The sequence below is a fragment of the Lonchura striata genome, chromosome 5 (assembly GCF_046129695.1).
Source record: "Lonchura striata isolate bLonStr1 chromosome 5, bLonStr1.mat, whole genome shotgun sequence".
Lineage (NCBI taxonomy): Eukaryota > Metazoa > Chordata > Aves > Passeriformes > Estrildidae > Lonchura > Lonchura striata.
Genome location: NC_134607.1, coordinates 21,673,135 through 21,691,369, shown reverse-complemented (window position 1 = coordinate 21,691,369; position 18,235 = coordinate 21,673,135). Strand labels below are relative to the sequence as shown.

At 39.1% G+C, this 18,235-nt stretch overlaps 1 protein-coding gene across 3 annotated transcripts in view; it reads left to right on the top strand.

The window, feature by feature from the left end:
- LARGE1 (LARGE xylosyl- and glucuronyltransferase 1) overlaps nucleotides 1–18,235 on the top strand; it is a 276,630-nt gene that overhangs the window by 237,509 nt on the left and 20,886 nt on the right. For all 3 annotated transcript variants that reach the window (XR_013340002.1, XM_077783379.1, XM_021553947.3), the window contains 2 exons: nucleotides 6,934–7,097; nucleotides 11,494–11,772. Coding sequence is in view for 2 of the 3 variants with exons in the window: in XM_077783379.1 (XP_077639505.1) it covers nucleotides 6,934–7,097; nucleotides 11,494–11,772 (443 nt within the window). In the remaining variant the exon portion in view is untranslated. The remainder of the gene's footprint in view (nucleotides 1–6,933; nucleotides 7,098–11,493; nucleotides 11,773–18,235) is intronic.

Sequence of the window (18,235 nt, the reverse complement as noted above, 5' to 3'; positions counted from 1 at the left end):
TGTAATGCAAATATCTGTAGAACAGGAAAAGGAAGTGTGGCTGTGGGTACTCTTGGGCTGATTCTGTTTCTCTGAGGCCCCTTTACACTTCTCATCAGTACAGAGATGGCCTTAAAATGAATGTAAATTACGTATCTTCCCTTTTTAAGGGCTCTTAACAGCACCAGAGAGATATAAAGGGGCATTAGTTTAAAAGGTAATTGGATCTCGCTTCAATCTCTCTCACCCTTCCTCTGTGCATGCATGTGAATGCATGAATGCTTAAAAATATATTATGTCTATATGCATGTGGAAGTACCAGTACTTTTCTTTTTGTAATGTTTGCTATGAAAGTATAATACCACAGAGTGAATTTTAAGAGGTCTGAAGGCCATCTTCAGATAATGTACTGCATAGTCATGATCTAATCAGATACCAATCTTCAGTTTCACCAGACAAGTCTATTACTAGGTTCCAAAGCACTGCAAATAGGAATGGATAGAACAAGTAGGACTCAGAAACTGAAATACTGGAGGCAAAAAAAAAAAAAACCCACCGACTGGGATAATTCCTCTGTTTATGTAAAAATGCATATATTTATGTCTATGTGTACATGAATGCTTCATCCTTTCCTGAAAATATTCAAGCTAAAAGACCCTCTGTGTGTCAGGAGCAGGCTGGGAGCAGGAGCCTGCCATGTGCTAAGAGTACCCTAAGTCCCCCTTGTTCAATATGTGCTGGAGTGAGGTCACGCAAAGCAGACTCTTCTCTGCAAGTTGGTATTTAAGTCATCCCTTTGTCTTCTCTGCAGATTCTGGGTGGAAAATCCAGAATATGAACCAAATCCTCCGGTAAATACAGTCATTGACTTGAGTGGGACTTAGAGCATGTCCTTAGTCACTCTATCTTACTTATTCCATGCTATTTCCCTGTTCCCACACCCTCTTTCTTATTTTGATGCAATGTGGAAGATTTTTGAGAAATCCAAAAAGACAAAGCTTGTAATAATCTCAAATTTAAACATTTTCTATTGGCTTTTAATGCTTATATCTAGCATTTTATTCTGAAGGACCTACTGTAAAGCCCAGAATATTTCAACAGGATCTTCCAGCCAATCTCTATAGTTACTCTATGAAATAGTTACTGTAAGCCTGATTTTAGACCAAGGCACACACTCAGCATTTCAGCATTCTTATAAAACTTCTTTCCTGCAGACAGCTTCTCACCAGGTACTTCTGCCAAAGCATTAAATCTGAAGGTTCTAGAGAAACATCCCTGTTAGTGAAACCTGTGTCCTGATCCAAAGCCCCAGGGCAAGATCAGTGGGAAGGGTATCACTGATTCTGCTCAGTTTAAGGAAAGGGCAGTAGAATCCCATTAGAGAAAACTTCATGAGACACAGGAGAAAAAAAATGCCAGAAGGTTTTTCCTCAAATTTTCAAATCAGCGATACAAAGAAACAGTGTAAAAAAACCCCTTAACCCACTTGCTTAGATGTGTACTTACATACTAAGCATGTATTTACTTAGTTACTTCTTTTGTGCAAAACCAAAGATTTTTCATATGAGCAAAAGGTTGTGCCTGCCAGCTTACAGTATCCACCAGAAAAGAAGGCGATTCTAGCAAGGTACCAAGTGGCTAAAAATAGCATGTAAATTAAGTTTCCAAGTTAGTATCACAGCCCTGAACTCACAATTAGACTGATGCTTTGAGTACCCTTTGCTCCTGCTGAATTTCAAGAGTACAGCCTCATTTGTAGAACTGCAATATAAAGTTACTATTTTGTGATGTCATAGTCTTTCTCTAGTAATAGCAGATGGTATATGGCAGTTTTGAGGTGAAATCCTGACTCCCCCAGCTGTGTTGTTTCTATTATTGTAACTGTTATTGTTATTAAATGCTGAGCTGGCAGACCATCCTGTTACTTGCCTGAAAGTTGCCATTATGCTGCTTTCAACTGTTTATAAGATTATTAAGTGGAGGAGCACATGGACTGGATTTTTTTATTTTTTTTCACACTGTTAAGCCTTTTTTTTTTTTCCTCACATTTTTTTAACATGAAAAACAGGGGAAAACTTTGAGGTTTGCCCACACCAAAAGTTCTGATGACCTCTTCATGAAAATACTCCATACCTGGGAGAAGGAGCTGACTTTTGGGCCAGGAACATGTCTTTTGCAAACCTGATGATAAATTAGGCAAATTATAATATAGAAAAATGATGGCTTACACATTGCCAGTAGCGCTTGCTTTGATTTTCAGGAGGCTCAGGTCTCTGGAGACTCTATTTATTAGGAGTGTACATGGATACATCTGACGAGGTTTTATATATCTCAGTGACACGCAGGGTTGGGCATGCTGCAGGAAGGAGTGGTGTTTTCCGTGACTGTTTTCTCTGAATCCTCCATGCTATGTTTGGACTGGACAGTAGAGCTGAGAGCGAGAAATTCTATTTGGTCTCTGCTCTGAGGGACATCCATTGCCTTCCATGATGACCAGACAGTAGGGAGGATAAAAACATCCAGATTCACATACAAGAGAGATGAAATCCAGGTCAAAGACAGAAAGGAAAAAGAGTGTTTGTCCAAGGAAGAGGAAAGGACAGCTGGGTGCCTGTAGGTAAAAGGAGTTGGCAGACTGCTTGAATGGGGAGCATGGGACAAGACACTGAACTGGGACTGACTTAGACCCATAAAACTTCCCACACAGAAAGAATGGGTCAAAGACTCATCTGGGACAATAAAAGCAAGGTGACCTACCTGTCAAGACAGTGCGCTGTAAGGAAGTCTGGGAACAGCTCGGCCAAAAAGGTTTTCCAGGGGTCTGGGGAAAGAAGATGCAGAGTACTACCAAATCTGACATCGGCAGCTAAGATCAAGGGGAGCTGTACTTTATATATACAGAACTGTCTGAGATATGCCATATGCCTAAAAATTGCATTCTCAGTTGTGTTGAATATTTGCAGTCAGGATAAGCCATCACTTCCATTTAGCAGGAGTATTAAGTGGTTTTCACATGCTGCAGCAAAATTCCTCTTGCAAGGTAGGTTTGCTCAGGCACTATCCTCTTTGTCCTTAGCACAGCTTTGTTTCACAGAAGGCTCAGTTTGACCCATAGCAAATGTACAAAATTTTATGGTGTGGGAGGAATAAAAGTTTAATTGAGGTGGGATTAGTCTGGCTTTTATTACTGATCATTGGAGAGGCCAGAAGGACTTTATGTAGGTCATCCAAAACAAGATTTAGTGAATGCTTTTTCCTCTCTACATCATCATCTGTTTTGTTTATGCTATGCTAAAGGCAACTGGTAATTCACACACGTTGAAAGTGCTAAATGTTGCAATCCAAACTGCCTACTGGTGGGAACTGGGACAGCAGCTACACAGGAGAAAATGAAACTGCTGCAGTTTATAACCAGATTTTAGTTACATCCTGGGCTGGTTTCATTTTGGTAGCTGAGTTGATTTTGTGCTGTGAAACTTAACTGCACACGCCTAGGAAAAGGAAAGATGATCTGAAAGTTCTAAGTTTTTGTCTAAGCTGCTCAGTTTTTGGTGTGTTAGTGTGATATTGAGGGGGTGACTTAAGCCTAGTGTCACCTTACCTCAACTTAGCACTTCATGGGAGAGCATACGTTAAGGGGTCTTATCCCTTTCCCCAAGATCTAACTGGCCTCTAGACACATGGCATTGTTTGTTGGTGAGCTTTGATCTTCTTTTAATAAATAATACCTCAGAAAATACTTCTGATCTTGGATTTTTAATTGATCTCATCAGATACAAAGTCCTGGCTTTTGGTGGGAAGTGAATAGTTTCAGTGGCACAACAGTTTAGGACAAAAACAGATTTCTTACATTGGGAACAGCCTTAGGAAGGAAGATTCATGAACAGAGTAACCAATTTGCCAGTGAAAAGTACATGTTGTGTTGCAGTGTATCATATGGGTCTGCCATCTGTAATAGGGGCACAAAACACCTCATCTCATAGAAATGTGTTAGACAAGTAGACCTGGAAGATCTAGGCCAAGTTATTTCTCTGACTAGCCTAGCTTCAAAGACTGCTTTTCCTGAGATGGAGCCTGATCCCTGCCACATCTGGTGTCCCAGAGAAATAATATAGCCCATATCTCTTTTATGTATTTTTCTCTTTGGATATTATGCATATCATAATTAATTTTTATTTTTTCAAGCATTTTTTTATTTCTGAACAAAGTAGCACCATGAAGCTAATGAAGGCATATGTTGTTTCCCACAACAGTATTTCCTAGGACAATATCTACCCCACACAGTCTGAAAATAATATTTTTTTCAACTGTGAAGGTGTTTCCTAGGGGTGACATTTCCCACATGCTAAGTGGCAACTAGCCTTAACATTGAAACTATTCTAGAAATACACAGTCTTGATTAGCAAGTACTTGCTTATGAGAACACATGCAGTCTCTACAGCTGAGAAACTTTTGCTGGGTTAAGCATCATTATCAATAAAATGGAGGCATCCATAATGGGGAAAAAATCTACAATGGATTTTATCAAATCCAGCTGATATTAAAGTCCTTATGTTGATTGTGCACTGTATTTAACCACCTGTTTGCATAGATCTGTCAGCATTCCCATTATAAATGCATATTTTCAAGAAGACAGTGTGGGAGCAAACTTCAAACCAAGCTAAGAGTTGTTTGTCTTTAAATAATGGATCCATATAATATGTATGCTGTAGAAAATATTATATTAGACATATTTTATGTTCTCTCCCTCACCTCCATCACCAACTTTGTGATTTGGTGAGTTTCACCATTAAAAAGGTGGGACTCCTAAGAAGCTGTGTCTCCTCCTCTTCTCCCACCCTGGGTTCAATAGTGCACAAAGCCATAATTTAGTTCCAAATGTTATTCTTGAACTCATAATTAAATATTTCTAGCCTCTTAGCTTGCAACCCAAATGCAATCTGATAATTATTCAGTGACTGCCTGATTAAAATCTCCTGTGCAATTAGAATCTTCTGGCCTGGTCATTTGTACATTCAGAAGGATAGTAAGATACCCCTACAATATTCATTGTTCTTGTTTTAACCATTTAAATTTCAGTCATCCTCTTAATAATCATGTTAAGGTCACACTAATGTCCCTTTTCAAGGAAGAAACAGAAAGATACAAGATGTTTTCTAGTAATTGTTGTAAATATTGAGTTGAATTCAATTATTATTTGAATGTGATTTTGAAAATAGATTTCAGGCTCAGCGAATGATGATTTGTAAAGCAGAAAGATTGAAACTCCAAGGATGCTTAAAAGAACTCCTGATTTCTGTTCCACCTAAAAGAGATCTTGATATCAATACAAGTTTTGCCTGAGTAAAGATTTGTGAAGATTCAGACTCTCATCTTTCTAAAAGCAGTCCCTCTTGAGGGGTGTTTTAAGATCTCTGCAGAATAATAGCAGGGAAGAATGACAGCCTGATCCAAAACTCACTGAAATCAAAGTAGGTATTTCCATTATTCAGGAGAAGATTATAGAGTGATGTACAGGAAAATATCAGGAATTATTCCATCAGCCTTCACAGGAAAACATTCAGTTGTAAGCATTGCTGTGTATGGCAACCATTATGCTTATAGTTCCAAGAACAACAGCTCCTCTTAACACATAACAAAAAATACCTACATTATCCTTTTTTTTTTTTTTTTCTTGAAGATGGTGAAACTATTACTTTAATCATTCTGAGCAGGACAAAAAGATGTCTATAACTCAATAATCCTTTTTATGAAATACTTTTGACGTACATTCGGTACACTGTGATTTTTATCAAAATTTGTAAAATTCCTATATAATGGGTATTTTTCTCATTTGCTGATGAATGTTTTACTAACTGGCTATTGTTCTTACAGGATGCTTTTAAGAAATCAAATCTTAAAATGATACTTTATTTGTAACCTGCATTTTAGAGCAGTAGATACTGAACTCAATTTCACATGTTAAAACCATAAAAAATTTTCATCTTCATAGCATTTCATTGCAGCCATGACACATTTTTCCTTTTAAATTAATTCATTTCAATATTCTAGCTAGATGGTTGGCTTTAAAATCACAGAATCATGTAATCATAGAATATTTTAATTTGGAAGGAACCTTTCAATGATCACCTAGTCCAACCCCAAAAATAATTAGTTTAGGAATGGAATTGGTCATCTGCATAGATGTTTGATCAGGTTTTCACTTCTACCTTTCCCCAGAGCTAAGGTTTATTCTCTTAAAGCTACATGTCTAAGAGACTTGGGCTTAGATTGCTTTGAGATGCCCATTTTGATTTTGAAGAGGCTTGGTTTCCAAGGGAGCTAGGAAGTTATCTACCATCCTCCAGATTTCTCAAACTAGGTATCTAGAAGCATAAATCCCATTTAAAGGCTTACTTCTGGCACCTCTGCAGTGGAAAGAACGTGACTCTCAAGAGCAGGAGTAATGATCAGTTAGAGATGTCACATTCCCAGCTCTCTCTGTGCTGGTAGCAGCAGTTACTGTTCTCCAGCAGATGCAGCAGACTGGGAATCGCTCAGTGCTGAGTCTGCTACTGAGTGTTGGCTAGTGGAGAATGTCTGTGAATAGTGTGAAACACAGCTTCTAGTAAGGATGAAATTATGTGTCACATTGGAACATTAACTCTGGAACTTGATTATTATTCAGCTTGTAATTGGTCACTGTTTCATTGCTATTCTGGATCTTGAAAGTATGTAATACAGATAATACATAGAATATATAGACCATACTAGAGTGTCCTGTCTGGGATATGAGTTTACTTGCAAGCCCTTCCTTCTAATCCCTTGTGCAGTAACAAGGAAACCCTTGATACTCTGTATGTTCCACTTCCATTCCACGTTACATCATTCTGCAAGTTCCCAGTCTCCTGCTTCTCTCTGTTTTGCTAAAACATTTACAAGGAAACAATGTTTACTTCCACTCTTTCCTTGCAGCTGCAGAAGCAGTTGTCTGAGCTGGACGAGGATGACCTGTGCTATGAATTCCGTCGGGAGCGCTTCACCGTCCATCGCACTCACCTGTATTTTCTGCATTACGAGTACGAGCCTGCTTCGGACAACACCGATGTGACACTGGTGGCACAACTGTCCATGGACAGGTGGGGAACACCTCTTGTTTATCTGGGACATGACACACAGTGTTTTATTGCAGGGAAATCCGACTATGGAGTGCTTTGGAGAGAGAAAAAATGCACATCCATAGAAACCTAGATGTTATCTGTGCAGTGCTCATGCTGCACTACACTCTACATGAGTAGAGTTCATGAGAGGGTGACTCCTAGAGCTGAGAAAGTTGTTGCCTGGTTGGATTGTCATGCATTATTAGTCCATGGAGTTTTGCAACAACTTAGAATAAACAGATTTTTGTAATAGAATTAGGCAAGCAGTTGTAGCTGACCCAAGTTTTTGCATGTGTTTTTCTGCACTAAAGGATGTTAGTTTTGCTTTCTTTTGCATTTTCCTTGCAGAAAATTTCAATTAGTGATTTTTCTTATAGTAAGAATCAGAACTAAATATTCTAGTTTCAAATTAGGAAGTCAAAAATTATACTTTTTTTTTTTTACTCTGCTAGTGTGAAATAAAAAAATCTCCATCTGAGCAGAGTCATTGCATCTTTATCCAAATGTTGATTCTCAGAAGAACATTTGAGCTTTTAGTTCTTAGGTGAAGTGGAATTTAACTGATTCTTAATTTGGGGGGAAAATCCATTTTGTGACAAGTTCCACCATTGCAATTAGCTGAAATTTTTCAGAAGCTTGAAAGTGCAGTCTGGATCAGCCAGCTTTCTGAAATTTTGTAATTGTCAGCTCTCTTTTTTTTTCTCCAGCTTCTCAGGTCAAATGTAATCCAAACTTTGTAGTTACTGCTATCAGAGTTGGCTACAGAACTAATCAGATCTCCTTGAGTATTATCCAGAAACTGATAATTTCCTTCAGCACAGCACATACAGAATATAACATGGCATGTGAATAACACCACTGCTACACTAGTAGAAGGTCAGCAGTTTTCCAAGAGGGTTACAGGAATTGAGATCAACAAAACATTGTTTTTGAAATAAACAGAATAATAAAAAATAATAATAACAGAACAATAAATCATAATAACAGCATAATAACAGCCTGGTTTTGAAATAAACAGAAATTAATAAGGGATATTCTGTTCCATTGGTGCCTCAGCACTGTGTATTGTGTTATGATGTGCTGTGCACATCAGTGTCTGTTCTATTGACTGTTAATTGAGGAAACATTTCTTAAGTGTTCACAAACCTTTGAGTAAAAAAATAAAGAAATAAATTGAGCCAGACCCTGAATTAGTGCCACAGTAAATTAGTGAAGCCAGTGTGTGCACATGGTATATTTTTCCCCCCAGAATTTAATTAAAAAGAATGAGCTAGGGCTCAGTGCTGATTCACTGGCACTGATGCAAAGTCTGAGCATCTGTTTCCCTTTCTGGATCCTCACTGGGGCACATGTTTTTATTGATAGACAGAACCACACATTTTTATTCAGGAAGAACAGCCGTCCTGGTTCTGTGCAGGAAAAATGTTCCCTACTTCACTGGTGTGTTGCTATAAATTATTGATTTGAGTTGGAAATACTTTCTTTCAGCTAAAATCAATAAATAATAACCTACCAAAGAACTGCTTAGCTGCTTTGTTTTCTTTCACATCTTTCAGTTACTGCCTTACCTTTTTCCATCTTCTTTTTAAGCCACTTTTATTAAACTCCTCTGGCACAACTGCAGGCATTTAAGAATAGTGTCTCAGATGTAAGGTGACACGGACATAAACAACGTGCTGTACACTACGTTCCTGAATTATTCTTTGAAATTATTATTGGAGATGAGGAAAAGCAAAAGAATAACTCCCAGCACTTCCCCTGGTCCTGCTGGAGGTGAGATTGACATGACTGTCATGACAGACTTAGGTTTGCCTGTCCTATAGGCTTGAGAAATAAAAGAGAGGGATGCATTTTGCAAGCTAACATTGCTGTCTTTAGATGGAAGCTTTGAGACAGACTTCATTCAGGGTTGTTCATTATTGGGTAGTTGTCACCTTTTGCAGTGATGGGACATTTCCTTGAATAGTGGCTCGGTTGCTTCAGTGTGATTTTCATGCACGTGTTTTGGCTAGGCAGGCTTTTTAAAGGCTCAGTATGTACCTGGGGTTCAGAAATCAGAGTAGGAGTTAAAAAAACATTAGGTCAGAATGGGGAGAAGGAAAGGCATGATTAGCAATACACTGCTTGAAATCTGAGTGAGAATGAATTGGAAATCAGTTGAGTATTCTAAAGAAGAAAATGAAAAATAAAGAATCTCACAAAACAATTGAATTCCAGCAAAATTCGCTTAGCTGAACAGACCTTTAAAAATTTACCAACTAAATTATGATCTCATTATTATGCAGTACAGCAGTGCATTTGTTTTCTCTAGAGTCCTTAAAAGAACATATTCCTCAATACCACTAAAAAACCCCAAAATAAGTTGGTCATGTTGTGCTTAGAAACTCATAATTCTAAGTTTTGTGGTCAAAGGAGACATAACAACTTAGAGCAGATTATGGAGGATCACCTAGCAGTCCCTTTATCATATTTATGGACATAGAGCCTGTCAATGAGATCAACACGGTAAAATGGAGTATTCTGAAGGGTACTAAGGTGTCCAGCTGGGAACTTGTACCACCAAAACCCAATTTCCACTTCAGTATCATGAAAAGGCTTGCATTATCAGATGTGCTGTTTCAGTAAATTATATATGCTATTAGTCCACTGCGTGGAGTCCTTAGAAGGCATTTTGCTGCATTTTTTACTAGGCAAATTTTCCATTTTTTAAACAATGCCCTGAATTTGAGTGCTGAAAGATTGGAGTCTCCTGATTAGCATATTTGTAATATGTTGGAAAAAGGTATAAAAAAAGTATTTTTTTCTTTATTTATTATTTGTGTAATCAAAATTCGAGACCCTTTACCTACCTTTTAGATTTTTTTATATTGATTCATGTTTCAAATTCAGGTGTATGTTTCAGGCTGATAATAGCCTTTGTTTCAATAACAGATAAAAAGAAAATTATGTACCAAGTGTAGACTAGTAAGGTAATATCTCATTTCTAAGAAAAAATGATTATATCATCTGGGTTATCATCACAATCATTCAGAAGTCAAACTGTATGTTTACTGGTATATCATTCCTGTTTTTTGCAAATCTTAGGGAGGTAGTAGGAGGGGGGAAATAATTTCTCAGATTATGATAAGGCAGAAAACTTTTCTTGAGTTTTGTATAAATATTAGTATGTTAAAATCAGTAATGTGGATTTGGAATGGAGTGAAGATAATAATTTTGCATCATCTACTCTTCCCAGTTTTTAATAGAATATCTGGCTAGGCTTCATAGGTCATTTCCCTGCATATTAAATCAAGAGGCTTTGTAATCAGTCGTTTCTGTATTTTTGGGTGACATATCTCAAGATCTAGGCAATAAATTACCCAAAGTGCTTAAATTATTTTGACCAAGTAGATTTTGATTTACGTTTGCATATGAAATCTTTCATTGTCATTTTCATCAGCAGTATTGTAACTGCTGGAATTTTTTAAAAATATACATCAATACAACCTGTTTAAGAAATTATGTAATGAAATTTGAGATAGTGCTGAACATATACAAGTTAGTACTTTTAATGGTGGTTTTGTTGGAAATGTTTTTTTTTTGATATTCCACAGCAATGCCACGTCTGTCCTTCCTCCTCTCCTTACTCCTTACTAATAATAAATCCCATTTCTATGGAAATGTCATCCCTTTTGTCCTTTTTCCTGACACCAAGCCTTCTTCTAGTTAATGCACATTTTCCCCCAAGTCAGTAGCCCATTGGCCTGTCTCTTTTAACAGCCTTTAAGATTTTACTAACTGCCTTGCAAAAATTTGGGGAAGGTTTTCCTAGACAAGAGGTAAAATGATCTGTGGCTCTGTACACCTCTGTCATCCACAAGCTTGTTGAAGAGCAATGCAGTGTGTTATTGTGTGGGAATAGCTTGACCTGAAATGTGAATTGGGCACTAGATATTGTTGAAGTTCATGAGCCCCCTATCCTGTAAGTAGATCCACATGAACAGATCCCTGCAATTGCTCAAATCTCCTACTAGATAAGTCCTGTTATCCATGTGGGTTTTTCTGCAGCATCAGAGCTTTAGACAGAAAATGATGGTGCTTTAGGTGTCTGAGTTGTGGATGTGTGTATCTGATCTAGGGCCATCTTAGGCTACATTGGATTTAGTGAGATTGGTGTATCCAGGGTGCAGTCCATCTGTCCAGGAGGAGGCCTCGACTTAGCATCTTAAATAATGAATTACGCTGTAGAAATATGCTTTATATGCTTTCCACAGCATATAAAGTGTCCCCAGTCTGTCTCACTTAGAGAAAGATATCTGCATTTGGTCAGGTGAGCACAGGCACGGAGTCCCAGACAGGGAAATAGCTTTTTTTACTCTCACCCTTCCTCTTGCAGGCTCCAGATGCTTGAAGCCATCTGCAAGCACTGGGAGGGTCCCATCAGCCTGGCACTCTACCTGTCTGATGCAGAAGCCCAGCAATTCCTGCGCTACGCTCAGGGCTCAGAAGTCCTGATGAGCCGCCACAACGTTGGCTACCACATCGTGTACAAGGAGGGGCAGTTCTACCCTGTGAACCTGCTCAGGAACGTGGCCATGAAGCACATCAGCACACCATACATGTTTCTGTCTGACATCGACTTCCTGCCCATGTATGGACTCTACGAGTACCTCAGGTAATGGACAGTAAGGAATTCCCACTGTCACCCATGATTTCAGCCTCTTCACACCCCATCCTTCTCACATTCACAAAACAAAGTAGTTTCAGCAGATCTAGAAACAGCAGCTTATAAACATCTGAGGTGTGACAATGCCCGACAAGGCACAAGAATTTTTAGAGTAGAAGAAGGGAAAGTAAAGAAAAATGGTTGTGATGAAAAAGTGCAGGTTTGAGTGTGTTGCCTCGTTAGCCATTAGAATAATCTCCTCAGGGCTGCAGAAGAACCAATTTGAAAATTGAACTGGGTTAAGTATTATTAAATGTCCAAAAGCATGGTTTATTAGCAGAGATAGGAAACAGGTAGTTTCTCTAAATATCTCTGCTCTTAATGTCAGTGACAGAAAAAACATGCAGCGCATTACTGAACTTGTTGTCCATGTGACGCACTCTTAATTCAGTTCCTTACCTTGAAAAGAGGGTGATTAGCCTAACCAGCTCAAAAATATTACTGCAATACTAGCAGCTGTCAAGGCAAAGTAATGTCATAAGGAAACTGGGAGGAGTAACATCAGTGTATATTGTATCATACTGCATGTGAGCAGGTTGGGCTGAGCAAACTACAGACTTCTGATCCATTAACTGAGCTTTTTTTTTAATTAAGACCTTTTTCCCGTGCAGAGGTTGGTCATCTGAGGCCAAAGCATAGAGCAAGGAGGACACCCTGTGGCCAGACAGGAGGATTTCAGTTCCTTTATCCTGACCAGTTTTGCTTTTCATCTCTATTCTAATTTGGTAAAAGTTGATCAAAGTTTTCCAGTGAGGGCCTGGCTGTAAGTGTCCCCTGTCAGTTCATAAGCCCAAGGCTTTGGAGTGTAAAGGAAAATGTGCTTTCTGCTGTCACGAACTTACAGAGGAGTTTCTTTCTTTCAGGCTTAACTCTGTAAGAGATGTACAGGGCCAAACTCACTATTCAGAGGGGTGAGTACTTCTTCTATGAGGAATGGATCAGAGAGTTAAGGCTGTTCAGCCTGGGGAAACGAAGGCTCCAGGGAGGCCTTATTATGGCCTTCCAGGACATAAAGGGAGCTTAGTAAGAAAGATGGGGACAGACTTTTTTTGCAGAACCTGTTGAGACAGGACAAGGCTATGTGGTTTTAAACTGCAGAGGGGAGATTAAGATGAGATGCAAGGAGTAAGTTTTTTGCAGTGAGAGTGGCAAAACTCTGGTACAGGTTACCCAGACAGGTGGTGGGTACCCCATCCCTGCGAATATTCAAGGTTGGGCTGGATGGGGCTCTGAGCAACCTGATCTAGTTGAAGATGTCCCTGCTCACTGCAGGGAGGTTGGTCAAGATTATCTTTAAAGGTGCCTTCCAACCCAAAAAAATTTGTCATTTTACAAAAAGATAAAATAGATCTTTCAAAAAACAAGAAAAAGCTACTTGAAAAAAAAGGGCTTGATGACCTTTAGGGGTGCCTTCCAGCCCAAACTATTCTACGGCTTTTAAGATGCTGAATTTCAGTTGTATCATTGAAGTATTAGCACACTGTGTAAGCTTGTTTCCCTCTTATTTTGTTGAAGTCTTTTCAAGTTGTGCTGTGAGCACTCCAAAATTATTCTGTTCCTTGCAGACATCAGTTGTCTCCAGATACGTGGATGAAGAGTTGTTCTTCATTTCTCTGTTCTTCTATGTTAGTGTTGCATACTGGTACATTTTTTCAGATCAGTGCTGGACACAGTAAGGATGGCAGCTGTTGATACTGGCATTTAGTGCTAGAAAAGGAACTTACTCTCTCATGCTGCTTCACAGTGCACGGATGGGAGCCAGCAATGAAAGGAAAAAGAGAGGAGAGAAGGCAGAATGAAGTTCCACCATTTCCGTGAGATATTGCAACAATAGAAATAATTCTCATAAGGTGATATTGTATTACAGAACTAAGTGCACCATGATGGTGCACTGGTGATGTTTCAGGAAAAAGCAGAGATGCTCTCTGAGAGCTTCTTCCTCTGAGACTTTGTGTTATCTGCTAGCCTTTTTTAAGGGCCATACCACCTTAACTCTGGCTGAGAGTCTCTCTTGCCTGGGAATATTGAAGTTGCTAATCTGCTACTACCAGCTCTTCAAAAAGTTATTGGATTTTTTTTTTTTTTTTTTGTATGTGGACTAGACGCTTTTGTAGCTTTTTCAGTAATGATTTTTCTAAGCAAAGTAGCAGGGAGTTGCACTGAGATTATTTTGAATATGGATACTCTGTCTTTCTGCATTGACTGTTCCCACTGCCTCTGCAAATAGCTGATTAGTGCTATCTGTCTGAATGGCAGCAATTGTTTGTTAGAGAGAAGTAAAACATTTTTATCTTCATTTCCTCAGATAGAACAATCATAAACAAATGGAAATAGTGTGGTATTTTGGGCATTACTTTGTACAGGATTAGCCAGGCAAGTCCTTCTCACTGAAAGTTTGATGATTTACATATATTGCATATTATGACTCTGCAGATAATATATTCTCAAAAACAAAGGAATTTTGAAAAATATTTTCAACATATTTTGAGGGTGTCATACAAGAAAGGTTACAACCAGTTTTGAAGGAGAAGCTGATGGAGCTTGTGGTTACCTATCCCCTTATTTATCAGTTGCTTTGCACTTAGATTTGTGCTAATTGAGCTTTATCATAGCTGCTAAGTAAAACCATTACAATGTTTTTATCTCCATCAAACCCCCTTATAGTCCTGTTTTAGTCTTTTGTGAAGTACAAAAGGAGATGTATAATTTAAAGATTTCCTGTTTATCATGGTTACTGAGGTCATCTTGTCAGTGCCCCAGAGGTAAAGGCTTCTTCTGGTTGCTGCAAGTAAGGTGTTTGGGTCATTCTACAGTGACTTCTAACACAAAACAGTGAGACAGGCTGCTTATCTACAGGTGTGACAGCTAGCATTAAGGTTCTTTCCTGACACATTTAGCATGAATTGGGACCCAGCATCCCAGCTCCATCACGGGTTTTATACTGATTCCCTACAACATGAGTTGTGAAGTAGTTCTGCTTATTTTTAAGCATCTCAGCTAGGGAGATAGTTCAGATTGTGCCTATTGGGATTTTTGTGTTGGTTGTCTTTCATTGTTTCTGCAGAGAGGAAGAGCATTTTAACATGTTTAACACCGTTTATGTGAATTTAACAGTGGGTTGACAACTCTCCAGTTATGACCACAAGTTCAGTGACTGCCATATTTGTAACTTGCAACCAACCACTGGTGGAAGCACATTTGACTTAATGGACTCTTATTTTTTTTTTGGTTTTTTTCTGAGTGTAATGCGTTAGGATTAGGTTGCTAGCTTTTCTATGTCTGAGCTTCTGTATCCTCCAAAAATGGGAATGATCTTGCTATCTACTTATATGAGGATGAGAATTCTGTGTTAATTTTTGAAAAGAACTATGCAGATTAGAAGATTGATATCAACATGCTGGAGTTCATTCAACCCATGAGGAGACTCTTGTGATTTAAGATTCATTTCTTCACTGCTTTGTGAAAAATGTGTTTGATTAGATTTAAAATTTAACCCATCCTTCACTGTGTCCGAATTACACACATCAGGTCTTTGAACACAAAGATATCTGGGAAATGGTCTCCTGGACAACACTAGCACAAAGACAGCCACTCTTCATAGTCATAAATCCTTATTTTGGGGGAAAAGGACAAGTAAGGAAAGTGGATACTGAATCAATACTACTGAATCAAAAAAAACCAGCCCTCATCAGGGTAGTGCAAGAATTACCTAGTTTACCAATGCTAGACTGCAAAATAAGCAAATGTATTCCCTACGTTATATTCCAGATATCTGGCAGCACCAACAAAATTTTCCTATTCCCAAAGTGTAACAGAACCAGTCAACCAACAAATAGCACCTCCACTCAAAACAGGAGGAAAAGTCATCCCACTGAAAAATGAAAAGGTTGATTTGCTTCCAGTGGGAAGAAGTTAGATTTTCAGCTGGTTATCCAAGGAGCAGACCACCAGCCAAGTTATGAGAAGAAAATGGAAGGTGTGTTTTTCTCTAACAAGTCCTTGTCCTCCCTGCCATTATCACAGTTTAAATGGCCTCTGTTGTCCTTTGTCTCTCAAGTTTAACATCTGGATGTCAGCAGTAATTTCTTCTTCCCTTTGCATCCATCTTTGATGTCACTGAATCCACTTCAAGGGCAGGTGATTCTACTCAGAGGTCAGTGCTGCTGGGCTTCTTGTCTGAGTGTGTCTCAACTCCCAGCTGTGTTTTAAAGAGCCCTTCACTTTGACCTTACCACCTGTACTGGTTGTGGCTGAGCTTTCCCCATAGCATGCCTCACAGTACTGTGCTTTGCCTTGGTAGCTGGAAAGGATTGATGATGCACCAGTGATTTGGCTACTGCTGATCAGTGCTGGCACAGCATCAGTGCTGCCTCTCCATCATTCTGCCCCCATCTGGCAGTGGGCAGGGTCTTGGGAGGGGACATAACTAATACAGCTGAGCCAAATTGAACAGGGAGAATCCATGCCAAATGATGTCAGCTCAGATAGACACGAAAGCTGAGAGAAGGAGGTGTAAGGCAGGGCATTCGTTATTTATAATGTTTGCATTCTGTAGCAACTACTATGTGTGCTGAAGCCATGCTTCCCTGGAAGTGGCCAGACATCATTTTATGGGAAGGTGAAAATAAAGTTTTCTACTTTTCTCTTTGTTGGTGCACACTCAACCTTTTGGTTTTGCTGTAGTGAACTGCCTTATCTCAACATACAAATTGTTTTCCATCTTATTTTCTCTCCCATACCCAGCAGAGGAGGACTGACAGCAACATGGTGGGCTCTTAGTGTCCAGCCAAGGTCAACCTGCCACACCAACATGCACCTCAGATGATCACACATCTCTTGAGAATATCTCTGCAGATAATGTCCTGCTATTTTATTTTACAATATCACAATTGGAAGTATCTCCACATCTGTGTGTTTGCCTGAATGCCCCTCAAGCATCTTGTTTCCAAACCTCTATTTCTCTTCGCTTACCTCACTCTTAATGTTGACCTCTGTCAGTGAAAGTGATTCCAGGCTGTTCTGTCAGTTTGTTCCCTCTGCTTTTTGATTTCATCATGAAGGTGCTATAATTTATTCCTTTTAATAGTTCAGGCATTGACAACTGTATAAAATTTGCAGGTGACAGGAGCAGCAGGGAGTGTGCAGAAAGGATCGCTGGTATCGACAGCATTCCCATATGTTAGAGAATAAGTCACATTCAGCACTAGATTCAACACAAGTTGCTCTGTCTGACAGCTTCTGCTGTTACTTGTGCTTGATACCTGTGCCTGCTGCAGTTTTGGTCAGCTTCAGATTTAAACTTCGGTGTGCAGGATTGTTTCCTACTTTTGGACAGTGCCAAGCACAGCAAGGTCTTGAATTTTGCCTGGGCCTTTTTAAGCTCTCCATAAACAAAGATATAGTAACAGCCATAAATGGAAGCTGCTATTTCCTTGCAGAGCCCAAAGGATGAGCACCACTACAAATGTTACCTTCTCCTTCCTAGGACTGAATCCACAAAGCTGTACTGCTCAAGGCTGATAGATTGCACAGAGACCAGAAAAATTTAGATTTTGTAACAGAAACTGTATTAGTATCCCCTGCTCTCAGAAGTGTTAAAGGGAAGAAACATTTAGAAGCATCATAAAGATCATATACTGGCACTGCTCAACAACTTTGGAAGGTCACAAATGCTGATTGTGAAGGAGTCATCTATTGAAATGAGATACCTTGGCCTCTAGTGATGGTGAGGGAGAAGCTGCAAGAAGAAAGTACAAAACCATTTATTATAAGATGCTGTTAAAATCCTTCAGTTGTGAAAAGTTAACTGGAATGTGTCAGGGGCTCTTTAAACAATGCAAACTTTGCAGTAAGGAGCTGAGAACAGATTGCTTAATATAGAACAGGCCTATAGGGTGGTATGAATTCTCTAAAATTCAGATTTTATGAAGTAGTTGTGCTCATCTTCTTTTTCTGTGACAGCAGTATAAATGAATTCTAGGTATTCTGGGCTTAGAAAAATTGTTTGTTTGGTTCTTCTGTTATTAGGACAGTGATCCCAATTCCTTCATCTTAAAAGGCTGTAGAGAGTTTGCTGCTTGTCAACATTCTCCTTGATTGCTTGTTGCAGTAACATAAAAGTCAGGACAGTGAATCCTGTTAAGGGGAACTGACTTTGACAGGGAGAGAGAGGCATATTTCTGGTATGAAATATGGAGATAATGAAATAAAAATTGAGACAGATTTATTTCTAATGACAGCTATAGTAAGATTCCATTGGGGGATGGAAAAGTTACTTCTTTTTCTTTGAGCTTTAGTATGTTAGGAAAGAATAGGCTGAACACCTCTGGCAGGCAGGATGAGAGATTGCTAAGCTGCTCCTCTGCTGCAACAGTCATCCCAAGGCCCCTGCCTGGAAAATAGCCCTGTGTGA